Source organism: Dermochelys coriacea, chromosome 2 (assembly GCF_009764565.3).
Source record: "Dermochelys coriacea isolate rDerCor1 chromosome 2, rDerCor1.pri.v4, whole genome shotgun sequence".
Taxonomy (NCBI): Eukaryota; Metazoa; Chordata; order Testudines; family Dermochelyidae; genus Dermochelys; species Dermochelys coriacea.
In genome coordinates, this window is record NC_050069.1 from 155,957,976 (window position 1) to 155,980,332 (window position 22,357).

Below are 22,357 nucleotides of genomic sequence, written 5' to 3' on the forward strand. Positions count from 1 at the left end.
TTTTTGAAAGATGGGCACTACATTAGCCTTTTTCCAGTCGTCCGGGACCTCCCCCGATTGCCACGAGTTTTCAAAGATAATGGCCAATGGCTCTGCAATCACATCTGCCAACTCCTTTAGCACTCTTGGATGCAGCGCATCCAGCCCCATGGACTTGTGCTGGTCCAGCTTTTCTAAATAGTCCCGAACCACTTCTTTCTTCACAGAGGGCTGGACATCTCCTCCCCATGCTGTGCTGCCCAGTGCAGCAGTCTGGGAGCTGACCTTGTTCATGAAGACAGAGGCAAAAAAAGCATTGAGTACATTAGCTTTTTCCACATCCTCTGTCACTAGGTTGCCTCCCTCATTAAGTAAGGGGCCCACACTTTCCTTGACTTTCTTCTTGTTGCTAACATACCTGAAGAAACCCTTCTTGTTACTCTTAACATCTCTTGCTAGCAGCAACTCCAGGTGTGATTTGGCCTTCCTGATTTCACTCGAGCAATATTTTTATACTCTTCCCTGGTCATTTGTCCAATCTTCCACTTCTTGTAAGTTGCTTATTTTTTAGGCCCAGAAGCAGTCCTATAGCTGATCTGTAACTGCCACCAACCTTGAATTGTTTTTCATTATGTCCTATAGCAATCTGTCCTCAAAGAAATTATCATGTGCCCTTTTGTTGTGGTACTTCCTGCAGTTCTGCAAGTGCCAGAGGTTTGTTTGTCCTGCATTTGCAGCATCAATGACAACAGTGCAGAGCTGTGTGGGCTCCATTCTTCTGACTGAGATGTCGGATAGTGACAAGTGCTGTGTGGGTTTGTGGGATTTTAAAAAGGCAAAAAAATTATAATCAATAACCACCTCATGGTATTATGAGATAGTGAAAGTTGCATAATAGGAACTTGACCTTTTGTCCCAGCCCCATAGCGGGAGTCGTGTGCGCCCCACAACACATTCTGAATATTCCCCAAAAGGCATTGCACTGGAAGGTGGCACACTGGGATACGTACCCCAGTGCACCGCACTTAGTATCAATTCAAGCAGCTAAGTATGCACACTCATGTGCGATATACTAACTGCAGCAGCTTTACACTGACATAACTTGTGTCGACCAAAGTTTGTAGTCTATACATGGCCTTAGCCAACATTACATATTTTACATTTGTCAAATAAAACCGTTCATCAGTTATTCAAGAATAAAGAAGCTTCCTAAACAGAACTGTGGACTGAGAAAAAGCTTCTTAAGTAAGATGACCTGTAAAATGGCTTGCCCCCAATTGCTTCCTTCATGCTGACCCTATTCTGCACCAGATTAGGATGTCCCACCACTGGCTTTAAGTGACATAAAGAGCCTTTAACGACTTCTCCACATTAAAGAATATTTCACACCTCATAAGGAGGCTCTGTTGTTACCTAGCAGCTCTATCTTCTTGGGGAACCAGGGCACAGTATCCAGTTTGTTTGACTCACGAAAGATCTTCCCCCCTCTCTCCCCCCACAGTCTCTGCTTGAACCAAATCTGCATCAGAAGAAAGACTTACAAAAAGCAACGAAAAGGCAGTGGGAGACGCACCTAAACCCTTGGGATAAAGATGACATAATTAAGGAAACTCCTGTAACCCCATTTGCATATAAGATGAGACAAGGAGGCACCTCCATTAGCATACAGAATGGAGAACAGAGATTCCAAGGTAAGAACCACATGGAACTCTGGGACCAGAAAAGCAGGGAAGCACTGCATGATGGAGGATCTCTGCTCCAGATGTTAATGAACCCACACCTGCACACACCCAACTCAATAGTTATCAGACCAACTCTAGTAATAAATCCTTTGTTATCATCCAAAATAGTGAAGCTCCCTAATTGCATTGTGAGCTCCCTCCAAGGAACAATGCCCAAAGCCAGGAATGATCAGCTCCCATGTCTAGCCTGAACAAAACAGCTTTGGTATTCTCCCTTGCTTACACATAAATCTAGTGTTCTCCCTTGAACCATTGTTGTTTCTCGACAAAAACTCCTATCCATGCTCAAGTAAGTGTTCCGATGCCTGGATCCAAAATCTGCATCACTTCCATTGAGACTTCATCTTCTCCTGACTGATCGTGCTGGAGGCTCTGCTTGACTCCAGCATCCAGACCCTCAGCTATCACCACCACCTGGGACCCCCGATCAATTCCAACGTCATGGAGTGGTGAGAACCCATCTCTCTCTCTCTCTCTCGGTATAGCCTTCTGACACTGACTTGTGTAATCAGTTATAGTTTTCTAAACCTGACTTTTATAATCAAGTTTAAGTTAGATTTAATATTGTAACTGTTTTGTTTGTTTGGCTCCCCTGTGGTTATTAGCTGGCAATAAATAACTTTCGTGATTAAGCTGGTTCCTTCTTTCTCTCTCTCTATCCCCTCTCCTTCCCCCAGCCCCCCCATGGGTGATTTTTGGTTTCCTCATTCACTCTGCAGCAACACTTCTCATTCCTAAGCTAAAAGATCCCTGCAGCACCCAAAAATCCTATGGGGGTTGATCATCAAGTGGGTTACTACCAGAACAAATGTAACGTGAAAGTGGGGACAGAGATGTGCTGAACCTGGGACATATGAGGGTGGCAGCTTGGAAGTGCTGCTCGACCCAGTCTGCTGAGTCCAGGAGAACAGGAGGGTGGCAACTTTAAAGTGCTGCTTGACCCAACCTGTTCAGGCATGCTCTATTCCGGTGCAGTGCACATGGCATACGAGGGTGACAGCTTGGAAATGCTGCTCCACCCAGCCTACTGAGTCCAGGGACGTATAAGGGGTCAGCTCGGGAGTGCTGATTAACCCGGTCCACTCAGACGCGCTATGACTGTGTGTGTGTTCATCTGCTTCTGGGGCTGGAAGAACCCAGCCCTGGGGAACCTAACGTCCTGCAGGACAGCTCCATTGGAAGGGAACTTGCAGTAGGGAGAAGTAGAGCTCGGTATAAGAACACAAGTGACACAAGCAGTACATTGATAGAAATACAGAACCACCCCACCCCCAAGAAGAGTAACCCTAATATTTCCCTTCCCACTTCAAAAACAAAACAAAAAAAGGGAGTTGAGGAGGATGAAATACCTGTGGGCTGAAAGTATGAATGAGAAATTTACATTCAAAAGTTTGTATTTTAGGAAATTCTAACCCAAATGTGAAAGGGCTTAGAATGGAAGTGCTTCCTCAATATCAACTACAACATCTCCTCAGAACAGCAGTAAAAAAAAAAAAAAAAAAAAAAAAACCACCCACCACCTCTGCATACTTTACAAAGTACCTTCACACTTCATTACACTCAAGATAAAAATCTAGTTCTCTGGGAAATTCAATATGCTGGTTAAAAAGAATTTTAGTAATTTTAAAAGTGGAGTCTCGCCTTTTGTTAACATTTGCTTAAAATGGAATTAAATTCAACTCCTATTGGACTTGAGATGGGGGATGGTGGAAAGGGAAAGGGCTGTATCATTTCTTTGACATGCCTCCTAAATGGGCTATTTGAATTTGTAAACTCTTCATTTGTCTGCCAGATTGGAAGCAACATGCAAAAAAGAAGTAGGGTATAAGGAAGTTTTTTTGATTGAGTAAGATCAGCAGCTAAGATCTGCTTTCAGATCTGCAGCCTTGAAGCACAAAAGAACAGGCAAAATGATATTACAGCTGCCCCATGAATGCAAAAAGCTGCTTTCATCTTAATGCAAACTTTTTAAAAAATCCTATATAATTATACTCAGTTGTCTGTGTGCCCGTATGTTTCACTTTATGTGAGGTGAACTACATCTCCATTCCTGAGCTGTCTTGTGAGTGTATGTCATTCCCATAATATTTTCCTATGGCTATGCCTGCCATCCCAAAATTTCTAATCAGTTTCTCGGTTTTTCACCAATGACCCGGTTTTTAAAAAAACATGAAAATCATTCAGCTAGAGATACTAATCCTGTTTTTTTAAAGAGAGACATTTTACAGTTTAGCATATATTTTTGTCTTCTTTTCTTAGTCATGAAAAGACTTTCCCTCTTACTAATGACATTGCACACAATTCTCCCTGCAGTTCTCTACAGAAGGAACTTCTATGACAACAAGGAGACAGAACTAGATACTATGAAGATTAGCACTTTATAAATACAAGAGCCAGATTACACAGAATTTCCTGATAGGAAAGATATTCTGTGAGGCCACTAACTAAAAATATGTTTTTTAAATTGAAAAATGTGAGACTTGTGAAGTATTTTAACCAATATTAAGCTTCAAACTTTTCTGTATGAGGATGTGTTGGTCTAATGGTCAATCCTTGTAAACAGCGTTTCAGATGTTAGCAGCAGCTAACTGCAGATTTGGCTTTAAATGTAAGGGCAGGTGGGACAGAATGAGGGTGAAAAGAGACAAGAAGATGCTCATGGGGTAAGGAAGGAAGGAAGGAAGGAAGGAAGGAAGGAAGGAAGGAGGGAAGAAAAAGTGAAAGATACAGTTTACATGAAAGTAGAGGGATCAGAGAAGAGCAGTAGCAACCAGGCCCATCCTTGGATGATCTATAAGGTAGTATACTATGTTTCTAAACCTCATATAAAGAAAAGCAGTACTTGTGGCACCTTAGAGACAAACAAATTTATTAGAGCATAAGCTTTCGTGAGCTACAGCTCACTTCATCGGATGCATTTGGGGGAAAAAAAACCTCATATAATGGTCTTGTACTTTTACTGCTTTACTGACAATTATGAAGATATATTTCTGTGTAAACGGACACTTCATTCTCAACCTGCTCCTCCTGATTGAGGCTTTCGGTGATGACATAAGAATTGTTTTCACCATTCATAGTTAACGAATTAAGTAAAAATGTACTAAGTGATTACCATAACTGAGCAATGGAAAAAGAAAACGTAACTACAATAACCCCAAGACTGCTTGTATTGCATAATTTAGTGCTCGTTACTTAACTACATCTATTAGGCTACCAATATTTTCCTCTTCCTTGGATAGCTGATTAAAGCATTTATTAACTACATAAACTGTGCAGTAAAATAATCTGTAGTCTACATATGGTGAGAAAACTATGGTATTTGAAAGTTGTATTAAAATTCACCTCGTCATATAAGAATAAAGTTTTACTAAACTGAAGTCTTGTCTATTTATTTCCACAGTATCTGGTCAGAAAACCCTGGAAATGTACTATCATAAAACAAATATAAAAATACCACAATACAGTACATAGAAAAATGAATTCTACTACCTCCTCCTACAGTCGCAGATCTGATTAGAGAAGACTTTAAAGAGGTGTCCTCCTGTTCATTAAACTGTCTTTTAAGTTCTTCTGCAGATTCTGAATGGAGTTGTAGAAATTCTTTTATGGAAAATGAAGCTTCCTCTTTAGCTGGATTTATCATTCTTTGAAGAATTTGTTTATCTTCCAGTCGGACCCGCAAACACAGTTTCTCCATCTCTCGGATATTGGCTCGCAGTTGCTGCAATAGTTTTAAAAAGGTTATTTGTAACTTTATGGCATACTGCTACTCCTACACACCTCTTTCAAGGGGGTGATGCGAATTAACTACAGTTATTTTAATTTTTAAATAATCCAAAAAAAAAATTACATTTCAATATTTTGTATAAATTGAGAAAAATAAAAATTCCAAAAGGTCGTCTTCTCAAACAACCAAATGCTTTAATTTTATTCTAGTTAAAATGAAAATATTCTAAACAAAAATCTGTTGCACCAAGGAGATAATGGGCATATTTTGCACAAGTAGTAAGAATTCACCTACAGTAAGAAAAATGTTCTTTCCCCACTGTTTTGTTCTTTCCTGTTTTACCTGTGCACAGGTCTATTCCCACAGTACTTCATTTCCTATATCTGTGACAACTGGTCCTTAAGTTCTTTCTCTGGAACCAGTACAACCCACACAATCCACCACATACCCAGCAGCTCAGTGCAGTTGCTAATTCTGCACCCTCTCACCCATTCTAATAAACTGGCTGTACACAGGGGAGTAGCCACTGACATCTGGTACCTAAGTAGCCAACTATAGCCCTGATTACAGATGTCGTATCTAAGGCCTTGTCTTCACTTTGAATGTGCCCCAATTACAGCTATCCATATAGCTGCACAAATGTAACCCTTAACACAGACAGGCAAAGCAGTTATTTACACCAGTTGCTCTTACCATTCCTTGAAACTGGATCCTCCTCTGTATATTTAATCTCCTGTCCCATTGTGCACACAGGGGCTGCAGTGTTCTAGTTCTTGCTGCCATATCAGTAATAGCAGAAAAATGTACTGATTACCAAAGGCAAAAATGATCTCAGTTTCCCATGTTCATCAACCAGACTGATCTACATGTCACAAAAGCTAACCAGACATGCAAGAACAAACTTCAGTTCAACCACAGCTAAACCACCTCTCTCATCACAAGAGGAGCTATCCACAAGAAAAACTCTCCATGAAGATGTGGTCAACACTATGAATATGTTTCAGAACCCAACCCTAGTGGATGTAACACACGGGACTGCTATGACACCTGATGTATTTAGCATATTTTGCAAAGCAGTCACTGTACTCTACATTTACACAGGAACTCAGAGGTAGTGGAGAGCTGCTTTGGTTTATATCGACTCATTATGACGATTCTACACAGATATAAGGGCCAAAAATCAGTGTAGTATAACATTTACATAATTACAACCTTTTCATGACCCCACTGCAGCTAAGACCCAGCTCTGCTTTCCAAACCAGCACATCTCTACCCTGCACAAGATTTGGACAGAGAAAGAATCATCTCACTGCTGTACCAGATACTGCTGGATAGCATTTTACATACACTTGGCATAGGTGTCAGTATCTATGGACGGCACAAATCCGTGAGAGAGAGAGAGAGAGTGTGGGTGGGTGTGTGTGTGTGTGTCAGACTGTTTGGAATTTCAGGAGTTCTAGAACACTATGGATCAGAGCCTGATACGGGTCTAACGGGTTAAAGACTTACTTGAACTCGACGAGATCTGAATAAACAGATGACTGTGCACAGTTATTTCTTGTTAAGGACATTATAATTAAAGGCTGCGGGTTTACCACAGGATCACAGAACCTATGATTTTACTGATTTTGCCCATAGAGCGTCACGGACCACTGCTTGATGTACCCTTGGGGGTGGGAGGAGGAGGGAGGATGTTCATCAAAGAATACTTGAATTCTTAGCTGTTGTACTGTGCCATCTTGCTTTCTTTGTGCAAGCTTTCTTCTGTTGTGAGTACTACCTGCCCTCACTTCCTTTCAGACAAAATATTCAGACTGATGTGTGGAAGGGGGCTGGAAGTGTAGGTTTGTTTTGTTTTTTTAATTGATTTCAGTTGTTTAAGAGTGAATTGAGCGCTGTCAGACAAAATGGTGCATCCAAGATAATAATACTTTGCATTTATATAGAATATTTTCATCCAAGGAACTCCAAGTGTGAAGAGGAGCTATATCCATTTTACTGATTGGGAAACAGGTACCAGTAGGTTAAATGCCTTGCCCATAGTCACATGACAAGTCATTGGCAGATTAGGAATAAAATAGCAGACATGCTGGCCTAATTGCTAAATGACTCTACATCCATAATTGCAGCTGCATTGCTATTTCTGGGAAACATCCGACTCAGCTAGCATCAGCACTCATGTCCTACAAACATTTTTGATCCCAAGAATCAAAAACTTTGTTGGTGGTGGAACAGATACAATTAGGGCTAAATTATGCCACTGCATGTGGGGGTGCATCAGAGAAGCACAATGTAGAGAGGAAAGAGAGGGGGGAAGCTAGCATTGGCACAGAACAAGTGGCCTGGTGAGGGGATGGCTTTTCTAGGAAGAGTGCAGGCTACACCTGTTGGGCAGACATAGCAAGGGACATCATTTTCCATTCACCTCCAGACATACTAGGCCTTACAAAGGCAAAATACTACTACCAACTACTCACTGCTGTTTGAGCGAATACCTACCTACCTCTTCTCCCCAGTGCAGCTCACACTCATAAGAGCTATAATTGAACCCATTTTAGGAGATGCGGAAGTCACAAAGTATCGTCTGTACACATGCACTGTTCATGTTGCACCTCGTGGAAATAGTGGTAACTTACAGCGTAAGTTTCCAGTTGGAAAGCTATATGTATTTTTAAGTGTGCAAGGAGAATCTGGTGCCTGCTCATGGAAACATTTTCCCTAACATTACAGCAGGGAAAAGGAAAGCTCTACTGCACCTGTGTTCCTTGATGGTTCAGGCTGAGGCAAAGGAATAATGCAGCAGAGGGCCTCAAAACAGGATTACCTGTTTGTACATCTCCTTCAACCAAACAAACCGTTTCAGAATTGCTCATTTAAATGAAGCAGTGGGGATGCCGCCCATCAGGCTCAGATCCACAAGATAATGAGGTGCCAAAACCCCAGACTTGGGCACCTACTTCCACTTTTAGGCTCCACTGCAATTCACAAATTCCCACCAAACTCTGTAGGTACCTAAATTCACTCAGTGCCTAAGTTTTCAGGATAAAAGTTCCCACCTCTGAGCATACACATCACTGCCTCCCTCTAGGCATCTGGAGGCCTGCCTACCTCTCATCTAAACCGCAGAGCAATTCACAAACTGGGGGAACACAGGTGTTTGTCCATCTAAATCGCAGAGTCCAATCAGTAGGTGTGCTCAGAGCAGTCTACCATTCAGAATCTGGCCACCAGAGAAGGAGCTGGAGGAAGTGTTGGTGGTGTCACCTGCCTTGTAACTTTTAGCCCAGTGTTTAGAGTATTCACCTGGGATGTGGAAAGTCCAGGTTCAGTTCCCCCACCCACCCACCCGAGAGGAGACGGGAGATCCCTGTTGAAATCCTACCACTCAAGAGAATGCTCTAAACCAGTGGTTTTTAACCTTTACTGCAGCCTGCACCCCTTTGGTTCTCAAAATATGTTTTCGCACCCCTTATCAAAAATCGTTGAAGTAGGTCTGTTCTTTAAACCTAGATAGATCACAACTACAGAATGAAAGAGATAGAATTATATACATATAAACATAGGTTTGATGACACAAAGTAGTTGTAATTACGTGCCTGCGCTTAACTTGTGCTTTCAATGATTTACCTTCTAAAAAAATCTGGCACGTCTCGCACCTCCAGAAAGGGCATCTTGTACCCCCCGGGGGTGCAAGCACCCCAGGTTAAGAACCACTGCTCTAAACACTGAGATATGGCATATTCTTATACCGGGCTCCTTCAGTCTCTACTGTTAAAGCTGTTCCACTGTGTATAAATAACGAAAGAATGACTGGACAAGGGGGACCGGCCACAGGGTCTCCCACCTCCCAGGTTGGCGCCCTAACCACTGACCTACAGAGTGAGTCATTCATATTCATTCATTCTCATTTTTCTCTCTCTCTCTCCCGCCCCCCCCCCCACCCAATGATTGTTCAACTGTGGATAAATACTTAAATAGTCATTGGGCACGCAAGACAGAATGACTGTGTAGTGTTTAGGGCACCCCTCTTAGAGGTGGGAGACCCTGGGTCCAGCCCCCTTCTCCAAACACTCTTTCACTATCTATGTACAATGGAACAGCTTCAAACATTTTGGTTTGGGGGGTTTAGCACAAAGCATCACCTAGACTTTTAAAAACTAAGAACGCATGACTGATTTTTACTAAAAACTAACATAAGAAATGTATAGTATAAATTATATTACTTGTTGATTTGGGATAGACTTTTCATGCAAGCATAAAAAATGAATGTTGCAATATAAAAATAATAATCATATGACATTCTAAGCATGTATAATAAATCATTCTTCATTGAACTGTTTACCATGTGTTTTGAACATTATTCTTAGAGTGGAATGAGGGACAAATAGTTTGGGAGGGGTGTTTTTAAGGTGAGAGTTTTCTTCATTAATGCAAGGGAGTTAGAAGCGGCAACATTGCTTGCCTGGAAAAAATAGGGTGTAGAGGTTGTTTGTTTTAATTACACGTCTTGGATACAATTAAAATTTTTTTTTAAATAAATGAAGAAACCCTTCCCCCGCCGATAGAAATGTAACTACATATAAAGGAAATGAATCCAACCTCCATAAAACATTCTACACACTGAGGGGGAAGGTCACGGTAAAAGACGTATTAAGCAACCAAAGAGAGCGGAGAACTATTGATTCATAAAAATCAATTGTCAAATTAATCAAGACTATACCATACTGTATGTTTAAATTAATAGTATTACCAGACAACCTTAGGCTGCAATATTTAAAATTAATCCCACATATAAACACTGATTACAATAAAGGAAATATGGAGGAGACAAAGTATGGTGTTATAAGATACTGAGTTGAAACAGAAGTCTGATATAATAATATTCCCCATAAATTCTTCATTTAAATCAAACAAGTTAGACAGTTCTTCCTAGCATTTCACCTTAATTTATGTTTTTAAGCAGCCAAAAAGTGATCATTATAATCACAATCCAGAAAACAAACTTCTCTTTTTTAGAAGACCTTTGGAATTTGGCAAAAAACAAAATGGAAATATCTAGGCACAGATCTGTAATTACTTCTTCTGAGCATACATCAGTCTATCTAAAGAACAGTATGAACAGAAATGAGTGTGAAATTTACATGGATAAATTCTATCACACTGCTTTGCTTCCAGAACAAAGACCGTTATTCTGTCTTCATTCTCAAATGAGACAGAAAACCATAATCCAAACAGAAACCTCCTTTGTAGTAGCCTAGAAGGAACAAAAAACACACACACAATGTGTAAACGATGTTGGGAGTGGCTAATATTTTTTCCCAAAAATTTCTGAACTGCTAGTAAACCTCCTGAATAGGAAGTCCCCTCAGACCCTTGACAAAATTAGATAACTTTTGCTCAGGGCTTGTATTGGAGTGTACACATGTACATAGCATACACCTACCTCCCCCTAACTTGCCTTCCAAAATCTAAACCAGTGGTTCTTAACCCATGGCCCAATCAGCACACAATTGTGGTCCATGTGACAGTCTCAGAGCCATACAGGTAGTATATATATATTGTGTGGATACCAGCCACATAACGTAGAGAGAGCTGCATATGCAGCCCACATGGCAAATAAGTTGAGAACCACTGATCTAAATTCTTGTTTTAAAAAAATCTTCAGCTCTCATTGCTGTGAAAAAAAGATTCAAAAACAAGAACCAAGGCCTTGTCTACCTGGAGGGATTTTAGGCATTGGTGGCCAGCCACCGGTGTAACTGCAGCAGTGCAGTTGGACAAAAGCTACTGTAAGCCATAATTCGCACTGGTGCATCTTACCCTGCTTGAAACAGGAGTAAAATGTACCACTATGCAAGAAGTCTGCACCATTACAACTACATTGATGGCTAGTCACCAACAGCTGTAACTGGAGCAAATTCACAATGCAGATAAGGCCTGAACATAAACAACAGAGTGACATCTGTTCGAGTTTGCAGACAGTCTAAAACAACAACTCCAAAAGATACAAACCACCTTGTTTCAAAGAGATAAATTCAAAATGTCATTATTTTACTGTTGTTCTAAACAAGGCGATGGAGGATCACATGAAGATATGCACAATCTACCATCAATGATATTTCATCCTAGAGCCACGATTTGTCCCCCTCCAATCAAGAAGCCACGCCCAAGCTGCCAAGGCAAGGCATCTGATTGCCAATGAGGGAAGCCAAGCCTGAAGAGCCCACCAAAATGCAGTACAGCATGCATGATTGTATTCTGAATAGCTGCAAAATCTATTGTAAGTCGCTTCTCATGGTGGTGGTGTTAAATGAGCGGAGTTTAGTTTGTGGGTAGACAATGAAACTGTACCACTGTTTTACCCTTCCCCTCACAAATCTGATTCTGTTTTTTCAAGCAACCTATCTCAAGTGACATGGAAGCATGGTTTCCTTTATCCAAGCACCTTTAAGTATTTTGAAGTTGTGAAGCTTTAGGTTGTAAGATCTGGAATGTCTCTTTATAATATCTGAAATCTTGATCTGCCAGTTTTCCCAAAGAATTTGACTACTGAAATGAATGAGAGGCAATCTTTGTTTCAAGTGCTTGTATAACTTGCTATATAGTAAAACAGCAATATTTCTTAGATCTTATAGAGAGCTTCCATCCCTAGATCTCCAAGAACTTTACCAGGGTGAACAACATGCATTATTCCCATTGTAAAAAGATACAGAAACTGAGGCACAGAGTTTGAGCCTAAATTGTCAGAAGTATCCACAAATTTTGGGTGCCAAAGTTAAAATGTCAAAGGCCTCATTTTCATAGGTATTGACCACCAGCAATTCCTACTGACTCCACCAACACTTCACAATAAGGAAATTGTACAGAACTCTAAATGTAACAATGTATACTGGGACTATCTCCCTTTCCAAATCTTTACAACACATTTAATAAACAATATTTTTCCGTCATAGGCAGCAAAGTTAAAATTGTGAAGGGGCATAAACTGGATGTGATGATAGTGAATGATGAGAGGTTGTGTGTCAAAAAGGAAATGGCTGGATCCTTTCACTGTTCATTTCCAGACTGTCTAACATTTAGGGTGAGGGAGTGGTTTGCAGGTGTATGTTTCCTGTATAGAAAGTGTAATACTGTTTTGGGGCATTAGCTGAATTCCAATGAAAAACACTTTTAGCCTTAACTCTCTTTTAATAAAGTTTTTGTCTGTGAATTTCCCTGTTGTTTTACAGAATACCAAACATTTTAAATTGGGTTAACATGTAATTTGGAAAAATGCCACATTTTTCTCTTAAAATGTTGTGCTAACAAGCAATATCTAGGATTACTAAAACTAAAATAAATTTGCAGAATACTGTATAAATTGCTCTATTTTTTCAGTTATGCATTTTACAGTACTTTGTGTATAGTTAGTTTCATTGTTTCTCCTGCCACCTGCTAAAAATATCCTTAACAACATCAACAGTGGAATGGGAAAACAACTATACAAAGTAATTAAATTTCAGGACATACTATTTAAAGTATGCCCTATCAGAACCTAGAATCTTTTGAAGTAGTTTTTAACATTCAAGTTCCAGCAGCTAAATCCACTCTAAAGCATAGCACTATTCACAAAAAAAAAATCTTAACACAATGGATTTACTATTACCTTATCAAAAGGAAAACAATCATAAAAACAAAGAGCAGAGAGAAAACCTTAGTCTTCTAGTTTGTTCTTAGACACTGTAAAACTAATATTTGAATCAAGTAGTATACAGTATGCACAAAAACAAAAAGGCTTCAACTGAAACGATGCAAAAAGCAATCATTTTCTTGATCATTATCAAGGGCATGACACAGAATATACTTTTTAGCAAAGCTAAGATACATAAAAGACTCATGGAGACCTTACAAATTGTAACAGAAATCTTAAAATCTATCCAGGATTCTCCAAGAGATAGAAATTGTCAACTTTCAATGAAACAGATGCCATCCTAGAGCTAGCATATTTCATTTTATCTTGAACTGCAAAAATGCTGAGAATATAAAATTTAGACTTTTCCACAAAAGCCAAACATATCAGAGACAATACAGTAACTTTAAATTAGGTTAACATACTGACCTGATCTGATCTTGATGAGAAGGAAATATAACCTGATGAAATTAATTCACAGGCTGATTTAGCAAGAATTCGGCGAATAAAGAGTTATAATACTCAAGTCTAGATGTTCTTACAATGTGAGTCAGAACCTCCTTTTATTTTTGCATAATGACAAGTTTCAGAGTAGCAGCCGTGGTAGTCTATATTCACAAAAAGAAAAGGAGGACTTGTGGCACCTTAGAGACTAACAAATTTATTTGAGCATAAGCTTTCGTGAGCTACAGCTCACTTCATCAGATGCATCACGAAAGTACTTTCATAAGCTCATGAAAGCTTATGCTCAAATAAATTTGTTAGTCTCTAAGGTGCCACAAGTACTCCTTTCCTTTTATTTTGATAGCAAAGGGTGCACACTGACAACATTCTGACAAGGTAAAAGAAAAAATTTAGAAACACTCTTGTAACACGTTCCAGCATAAAACCTTCTTGAAGTCTAGTGCTGAAGAAACATTACCAGATTCTACGAATTCTAATATTATCTCCACTGAGGTAAACAGAAGACACAGCGCTCAACAGTTACTGTGGCCTGAGGAGAAGAATTTCAATTTTATTAGTATTTAATTTTTTTACTTTTTAGACAGACACAAATTCATTGCCAATAGGCAGAACCATGTTCTCTGTACGCAGAGGTATATTACCAGAGAAAGGGAAGTAGATCAAAGTATCACATGCGTAACAGTGATATGGTGCCCATACTAATTGAAAATACCACCTGAAGGAAACATACACAAATCAAGAAATATGAGATCCAGAACAGAGCTCAGGGAAATATCTAAAAGGGTCAACCTGCTATCATAGTTATGCTACCTAATCCTGCCATAGGAAACATTACTGCAAAAAGAAATAAAAGCAGTGTGACCAGAAGAGATATAACGCTCCTGTCAGGAGCTATGCTTGATAACTCTCAGTAAGGTGGCACAAACTTTTAGTCACTCTTCTCATTATTAAAGATGCGAGTTTGTCATGGAGATCACAGAAGTCACGGATTCCCATGACTTACGGGACCTCCATGACTTCTGCAGCAGCTGTTTCGGTGCATATGGGAGGGGGCTCAGGGCTACGGCGCTGGAGGGCTCTGGGTGGTGCTTACCTCGGGGGAGGGGGGGGCTTCCCAGAAGTGTTGATAGTCCCTTCCTCTCAGTTCCTAGCTCCGTGCGCTGCCTCCACCCACAGGCACTGCTCCCGCAGCTCCCATTGGCCACAGTTCCCGGCCAATGGGAGCTACAGAGCTGGCACTTGGGGCTGGAGGAGGGTCAGGGTCAGGGTCAGCGCATGGAGCTCGGAGCTGAGGGAGGGACATGTTGCTGCTTCCAGGGAGTCATGAGAAGCCAGGTAGGGAGCCTGCCAGTCTTGCCAACCCCCATCCCTAACACGAGCAGGGGTCCCGGGCCATGCACCACCGCCTGCCTCCGCAGTACCAGCGTTGGTGCCAGGCCACCCGCCCCCCCGAGCACCCGCGGCATCCCCAGGCCGCCCCTGTTCCACTCGATTTAGTCAGGGGTATATAGTACAAGTCATGGGCAGGTCACGGGCCATGAATTTTTGTTTACTGCCCAGGTCAAAAAGGTCCCCTGGCGGCTCTGGTCAGCACTGCCGACCGGGCCATTAAAAGTACGGTCAGCAGTCCTAAGGCAGGCTACTACCTTCCTGTCCTGGCACCACGCCCCAGAAGCAGCCAGCAGGTCCAGCTCCTAGGTGGGGGGGGGCCATGGGGTTCTGCGTGCTGCCCCTGCCCTGAGCACCAGCTCCACACTCCCATTAGCCAGGCTCCATGCCCCACCCCAGAGCCCCCCTCCCATACCCTGAACCCCCATTCCCTGCCCCACCCCAGAGTTCTCACCCCACCTCCTGCACCCCAACCCCCTGCCTCAACCCATAGCCCCATCCCGCACTCCAAATCCCTTGGCCCCACCCCCCAGCCTGCAGCCCCCTCCTGTAGCCCTCATCCCCGGCTCCATCCCAGAGCCAGCACCTCCAGTCTAGAGCCCTCACCCCCTCTCACACTCCAACCCCCTGCCTCAACCTGCAGCCCCACCTCCCAGCCTTGAGCCCCCCCATACCCCAAACCCCTTGTCTCCAGCCACACCCCCAGCCCAGAGCTTGTACCTCTTCCCACACCCCAACCTCCTGCCTCAACCCAAGGGAGGGGGAATGTAGTGAGCAGGAGGGCAGGGCCTCGGGGAATGGGCGGGGCTAGGGTGTTCAGTTTTGTGCGATTAGAAAGTTGGCCACCCTATCCTGCAAACCCCTTGTCACCTGCAAAATTTTAATCACGAGTGGTTCCATTGACCGAACTGAGATTATTCACAAGCATAAGAATTTGTACAATTGGGGTCTGGTTCCTCATTCAAAGACACACATATCTTGTGCTGTTTACTTCTGGAATGTCCCTTCATGAAGAATTTAAGGACTGCAAATGCCAATTCTAAAATATTTACATCCTATATGGACTGTAGGGAAACGTACTGCAACCTAGATATGACATACCAACAACTATGAAAAACTTTAGATGATCCAGGACAATTAAGATACCAGAATATGTGGTGGGATTTGGGAGTTGGTTTTTTTTTTTTGTGAAAAGCAATTATGGGCAAGAATACAAGTAAATATTTGATATAGATTGTTATATGGATATTACTGATCGTATGATTTCCTTGTTTCTTGCTCTTGCACATTTAATTTTAAAATTCACAATTTTTAAACTTTTTTCCTTGATAATTTTTTGTATTTTTTTTGTTTGGTCTGTGTGTGAATTACCTTTCCTGTCATGTTACTATTTACTCTATTCACACTATTTACAGGTGGCCCTTACTGTCTGTGGTATATGTTTTCTTATGGTATAAAGACTCTGTTTGCGGAGAGAAGGTCTTCAGAGAAGAGACAGATGAACAGAGAGAAGCCAGGATTATGTGAGAGATACCAGCCAACTATCAAGGACATATACCCTTTTTTGGGTCTGCATGACAAAGAATGAATGGGAAAAGTATAGTCCTAGAGGATCATATGACACGTGTCAGCTGTGAACTATCAAAATTCCTCTGTTCAAATCAAGAAGAAGACACACAAAAGCTTGCCACCTGATTAAAGGAAAGTTGCTGATCATGAAACTTAAAGTACAAAATAATTTCCTGCTTTTGTTCATAATTTCCTATCTTGTACTAAAAAGAAAAGATGTCATGGGTGTCAGACCAGAAATTTAACAGTGGTGTTTTATAAATAGCGCATGGAAAAAAAAAAAAAAGTATTTAATGCTAATGAAATGTGTTTTGGATTGACAGATTTAATTAAGTACTGAGTCCTCTCGTTATCTACAGCATTTGTTTGGTACTGTACAATTTCAGAACTAAAGATAGTTCCTGCCTAAGGAGTTTTTTCCCCTTGGGCCAAAAACATAGTTCAGCCTCCAGGACCATTCAATTCTTGTTTTCTCTGTTACGGCTACCAAAGGTTGCAATTAGTGCCAGGCTCATATTTACTAAACTCCTGTGTGTTATTAATGAACAAAAGGGACCTGCCCGAGTGTTTTAGAACAAAGAACTAACCTTGTTAGAGTTGATAAAAGATAATGTAAACACTGAAACAGACACCACTTTTAATGATGAAGTCAGCACTGGCTTCACTGTTCAGCTGAGGCAAATACACTTCTTGATCACAAACAGATTCTTTGTAGCACAACAGATGCAGTTCCATGCAGGAGGATGCAGAAAGTGGGTAAGGGTGAAGTATCATATGTGGCAGCACACAGAAGCAGGAGGGGCTGGAGCATGGGACAGCTGTATGTGGTGGACTACTTTGGCCTACTGAAGAAGTCTCCACAGAATGGCTTCTCACACATGACCAACAGCTGACCCCATTACTCAAGACAGCCAATGGGCACAGGATATGACCCTTCATGAACAAGCCAGAGAGAGATAACTATGGTTAAATACTGAAAAGTATTAAAATTTTACATACACAAAGTATCTTCCCAGCTCCACAGCTTCTAAGTGTTTAAGGAGAGGGGCTCTCTCTTATGCACTTCCTATGGTGTCTAGCTCAGGGATTCTCAAACTGGGGGATCGCAACCCTACGGGGGGCACCAGGTTATTATATGAGGGTCACAAGTACATGCATGAAACAGAGAGCAACTGCTATAAAATATATAATTTAAATCTAGCATTTTAGAAAATTATACACACACGTTTGTCATAATGTAGTATGTTTAGTTCAAAAAGTATTGTAAACATATAATGCAGCAATCATTATTCCTAAATAAAATATATATTGTATCATCGCCACTTTAAGGAAATTGGACTCTGCAGAGACTGTCCTGGATACTGCAGGACTCTGTAGTATCGTGAGTGCAGGTTTGTTGTCTTGAGACTAAAAAGGCAGGACTGAGACAACATTAGAGGGCTTGATTGTTCAGCAGTTGAAGAGCTGCATTAAATAGCAGACCAATCAGAGCACTGAGACTGGCAAAAAAATAAATTTATAATTTAACAGTCAGACACAGAGGCAGGGGCAGTGATAAGGGAAGACTGCAAGGGCTATAGCAACCCCAAAATTTGCCTTAGTCACCCCCCCTTAGCCACCCCTCCCAGCACAAAGGTCAAACGTTACACAGAAGTAAGGGAGGCATGATATGGCATTGCCACATAATACTGCAGTTCTGTACTGCTGCTGGTGGCAGCAGTGCCTTCAGAGCTGGGCACCCAGCCAGCAGCCACCGCTCTCCAGCCACCCAGCTCTGAGGACAGTACCTGCTGGCAGTAGCAGCGCAGAAGTAAGGGTGGCAATGGGGTGCTACTAAGTTTGCTCTGAAAAGCGATATTTGTATGTTTGTTAATATCACTTTTCACACAGACTTACTAGTGCTCCACTGCCACCCTTACTTCTGCGCTACTGCTGGCTGCAACACTGCCTTTAGAGCTAGGAGGCTCTGAAGTGATATTAACAGATATATAAATATCACTTTGCACAACACCATTTACCTGCTAACAGCCCTGGATTCATCCTGGCAACATGTCACATCCACAGTTCCTGTGCTAAGCTATTCATTAGTTACTGCTCAAAGGGAAGGACATAATGGTGGAGCAGAGGTCTGCTCTCCCTCTCATCTTCCCCCACTAAAGTCAAGGGAATCAATTCAGAGGCATCAGGTTCTAGTGTGGGCTTCCACACAGCTCCCACCAACTGCTTCTTCCAGATAGCCTAGAAGTAGAGTTCCAAAGCTCCTTCAAAGGCCTTCAGAGACAGAAAGCACCACCACTGCTGCCAGACCCTGTGGATACTTAGCCTGTCTGGCCTCACAGCCTTCACTACAGCATCAGATATTCCAGGACACCCAGCAACTCTACTGCCGAATAGTCTACACTAGTCTTAAGGCCATCAACTACTTCCCCCGCTTCATTACGCCCCCTGTAATTGTCACTGATCCTCCCCATAGCCTTTCCCCTTTTCCTCTTCTCTCCAGTTTATTATATTCTTTAACTTCAAATACAATATCAAACATACTGGGTGTACTGGTTGATCATAGGATTACTATGAGCCGCCAGTGTGATGCAGCCATGAAAAAGGCTAATGCAACCCTAGGATGCATCAGGCTAGGTATTTCTAGCAGAGATAGGGAAGTGTTAGTACCATTATATAAGGCACTGCTGAGACCTCATCTTGAATATCATGTGCAACTCTGGTTTCCCATGTTTAAGAAAGATGAACTCAAACTGGAACAGGTGCAGAGAAGGGCTACTAGGATGATCAGAGGAATAGAAAATCAATCTTATGAGAGGAGAATCAAAGAGCTGGGCTTGTTTAGCCTAACCAAATGAAGGCTGAGAAGACATACGACTGCTCTCTATAAAGACACCAGAGGAAAAAATACCAGAGAGGGAGAGGAGTTATTTAAGTTAAGGGACAATGTTGACACAAGAACAAATGGATATAAACTGGCCATCAACATGTTCAGGCTTGAAATTAGATGAAGGTTTCTAACCATCAGAGGAGTGAAGTTCTGGAACAGCCTTCTAAGGGGAGGAGTGGGGAAAAACAACCTAACCGGCATCAAGACTGAACTTGATACATTTATGGAGGGGATGGTCTGATGAAACTTCCTATAGGGACATGTAGTTGATCTGCAACTGCTAGCAACAGATATGTCCAACGGGCAGTGATGGGACACTAGATGGGGAAGGGCTCCGAGTTACTACATAGAATACTTTCCCACGTGTCTGCTTGTTGTGTCTTGCTGAAATGCTCAGGTCTAACTGACCGCCATATTTGGAGTCGGAAAGGAATTTTCCCCCAGGCCAGATTGACAGAGACCCTGGGGTTTTTCCACCTTCCCCTGCAGTGTGAGGCATGAGTCACTTACAGCTTTAAACTAGTTTAAATGGTGGATTCTTCATAACTTGAAGTCCATCAATTACAATTTGAGGACTTCAGTAATTCAGCCAGAGGTTATTGGTCTCTAACAGGAGTGAGTGGGCAAGGTTCTGTGACCTGCAATGTGCAGGTGGTCAGGCTAGATGATCATGATGGTTCCTTCTGACCTTAAAGTCTATTTTCCAGTATTGTTACATTTTAAATACATCATTTATTCATATTACAGAAGCACAGAGGTCAGTCATGTTCCCCGCCCTTGCCCACCTACCCTGTGTCTCCTTTTCCCTCCATCATCTTCACTGCTGCCCTCCACAATCTATATGAATTTGTTTTGTTTTAAATTAAGATTTATGCAGTACTTCTAAACCAACTCATTGTCTTATACTTGACACACTTATGCCATTGTGCTAACACTTCTCTTGATTTTCTCATGTCATTATTTGGGCCCCTATCCTCCAAAACACTTACACACGCTTAATTTTAAGTACCTGAGCAAACCCATTGAAGTCAACAGAAACACTCACATGGGTAAAGTTAAGCACATGCATAAGCTTTTTGCAGGATCAGATTTCTAAATTTTCAACTCTTTGGGACAGTGGCAATGTCTATTTTGTCTCTGTAACACCAAGTACACTTTTGGGCATTCAGTGAATAATAAAAAAAATGAGTTAAGATTGGCATATTTTGATCACCTGTGTTTGCAGCTAAGGGCTAGCTTACACACTGAGTTCACAGGTTTAACTAAAGGTGTTTTTAAATTAATTTTAGTTAAACCAATGCAAAAGGCTGAGTGGACACTCTTATTTTGGTTTAAGACAGGCTTACTGTGGTTTGGCTAAATCAATCATGAACAGATTTAAGTTAAAACAAAATAAGGCTCTCTTAAATCAAAATAAGAATTTACACAATGGGCTGCACTGGTTTAACTAAATCAGTTTAACTAAACAGGCGCAAAATTCATGTGGAAACACGACTAAAGTTAAATATGAAGCTAATTGCCTCATTAAATGATTTGCACCTAGGAACCCTGTGCAACTGGTTGGGAAAAAATGGATTATACATGATTTCTGCAAAAATATTACAATGCATGAGCGAAGAGAATTTCTCATATTAAAAAAGAATCCGTGGACTAAATTTAGAGGAATAATTAAGAGACTCAGTGTAATTTACACCTTCTTCCATCCCCCTCAACATTCAAGTTGCATTAACTTAAATGCATGCCCATTTACCAAGGTGTAACTTGCACCACTTATGCCTTGTCTACACTGGCAAGTTTCTGCACCATAAAGCAACTTTCTGCACTGCAACTCCCGAGGTGTACACACTGCCAAGCCACTTAGAGCGCAGTTGTGGCACTTTTAAAAAAAAAAACAAAAAAAAACAAAAACAAAAACAACCTCAATGAGAACTGTACAGCTTTCTGCACTGGGGCTACAGCGCTGTGGTGCCAGTGTAGACACCATAGCGATTACAGCACTGCAATTGGCCTCCGGGAGGTATCCCACAATGCCTGTTCTCACCTCTCTGGTCATCGGTTTGAACTCTACTGCCCTACCCTCAGGTGACGAATCGTCATCCTCACCCCGTAAATTCCTCTGGAAATTTAAAAGTCCCCTTCCTGTTTGCTCGGTGCAGTGGTCTCAGAGCATCTTCACAGGTGGCCATGCCTGCTCCATGCACCAGGCGATCTCCCGCTTGGAGCAATGCCGAGCTGCTGGACCTCATCAGCAATTGGGGAGAGGAGGATGTCCAGTCCCAGGTGTGCTCTAGCTGTAGGAATTCTGATACTTACAGACCGATTTCACGATGCATGACAGAAAGGGGCCATGACCGGGACACATTGCAACGGAGGGTCAAAGTGAAGGAGCTGCAGAACGCCTACCACAAGGTGGGGGAGGCAAATCGCTGCTCTGGTGCTGAGCCCACGAGGTGCCAGTTCTACAAAGAGCTGGACGTGATACTTAGCGGTGACCTCACCTCCATTGCAAAGGCCCCTGTGGATACTTCGCTGGCTCGCGTGCCAGTTGAGAGTGGATCGAGCCAGCAAGAGGAAATCTTGAAGATGTGGAGGGGGAGGGGGACCCAGAGGCAGAGGATGACTCGGAGGTCAGAGATGCATGCAGCAAAGAGCTCTTTTCTAACCCAGAGGGGCCTAGCCAGTCACAGCCATCAGAGATTGGCGAAGCGCAAACAGGAGAGGAGGCCGCTGGTAAGTGGATCTGATTTTGGGAATCGCTGAAGCAAGTTGTTGGGTGCAGGAGGGCAGAAGGCTTGCAGAAAGCAGGCTTGTCTCCTACCACATGCCTAGTCTGAGTCCGGAACAAGCTGCTAATTGACTCCTTCACTTCATGGGAATCTCCCTCAGAGATCTACAGGAAACTCTCGTGGAAACACTGGGCAATCCACTGC

General features: G+C 42.0%; 1 protein-coding gene across 5 annotated transcripts in view; it reads right to left on the reverse strand.

Moving 5' to 3' along the window:
• The window catches only part of STX17 (syntaxin 17), a 64,466-nt gene that overhangs the window by 14,899 nt on the left and 27,210 nt on the right, over nt 1-22,357 (reverse strand). For all 5 annotated transcript variants that reach the window (XM_038388561.2, XM_038388563.2, XM_043508537.1 and 2 more), the window contains one exon: nt 5,211-5,442. In XM_038388561.2, the coding sequence (XP_038244489.1) occupies nt 5,211-5,442 (232 nt within the window). The remainder of the gene's footprint in view (nt 1-5,210; nt 5,443-22,357) is intronic.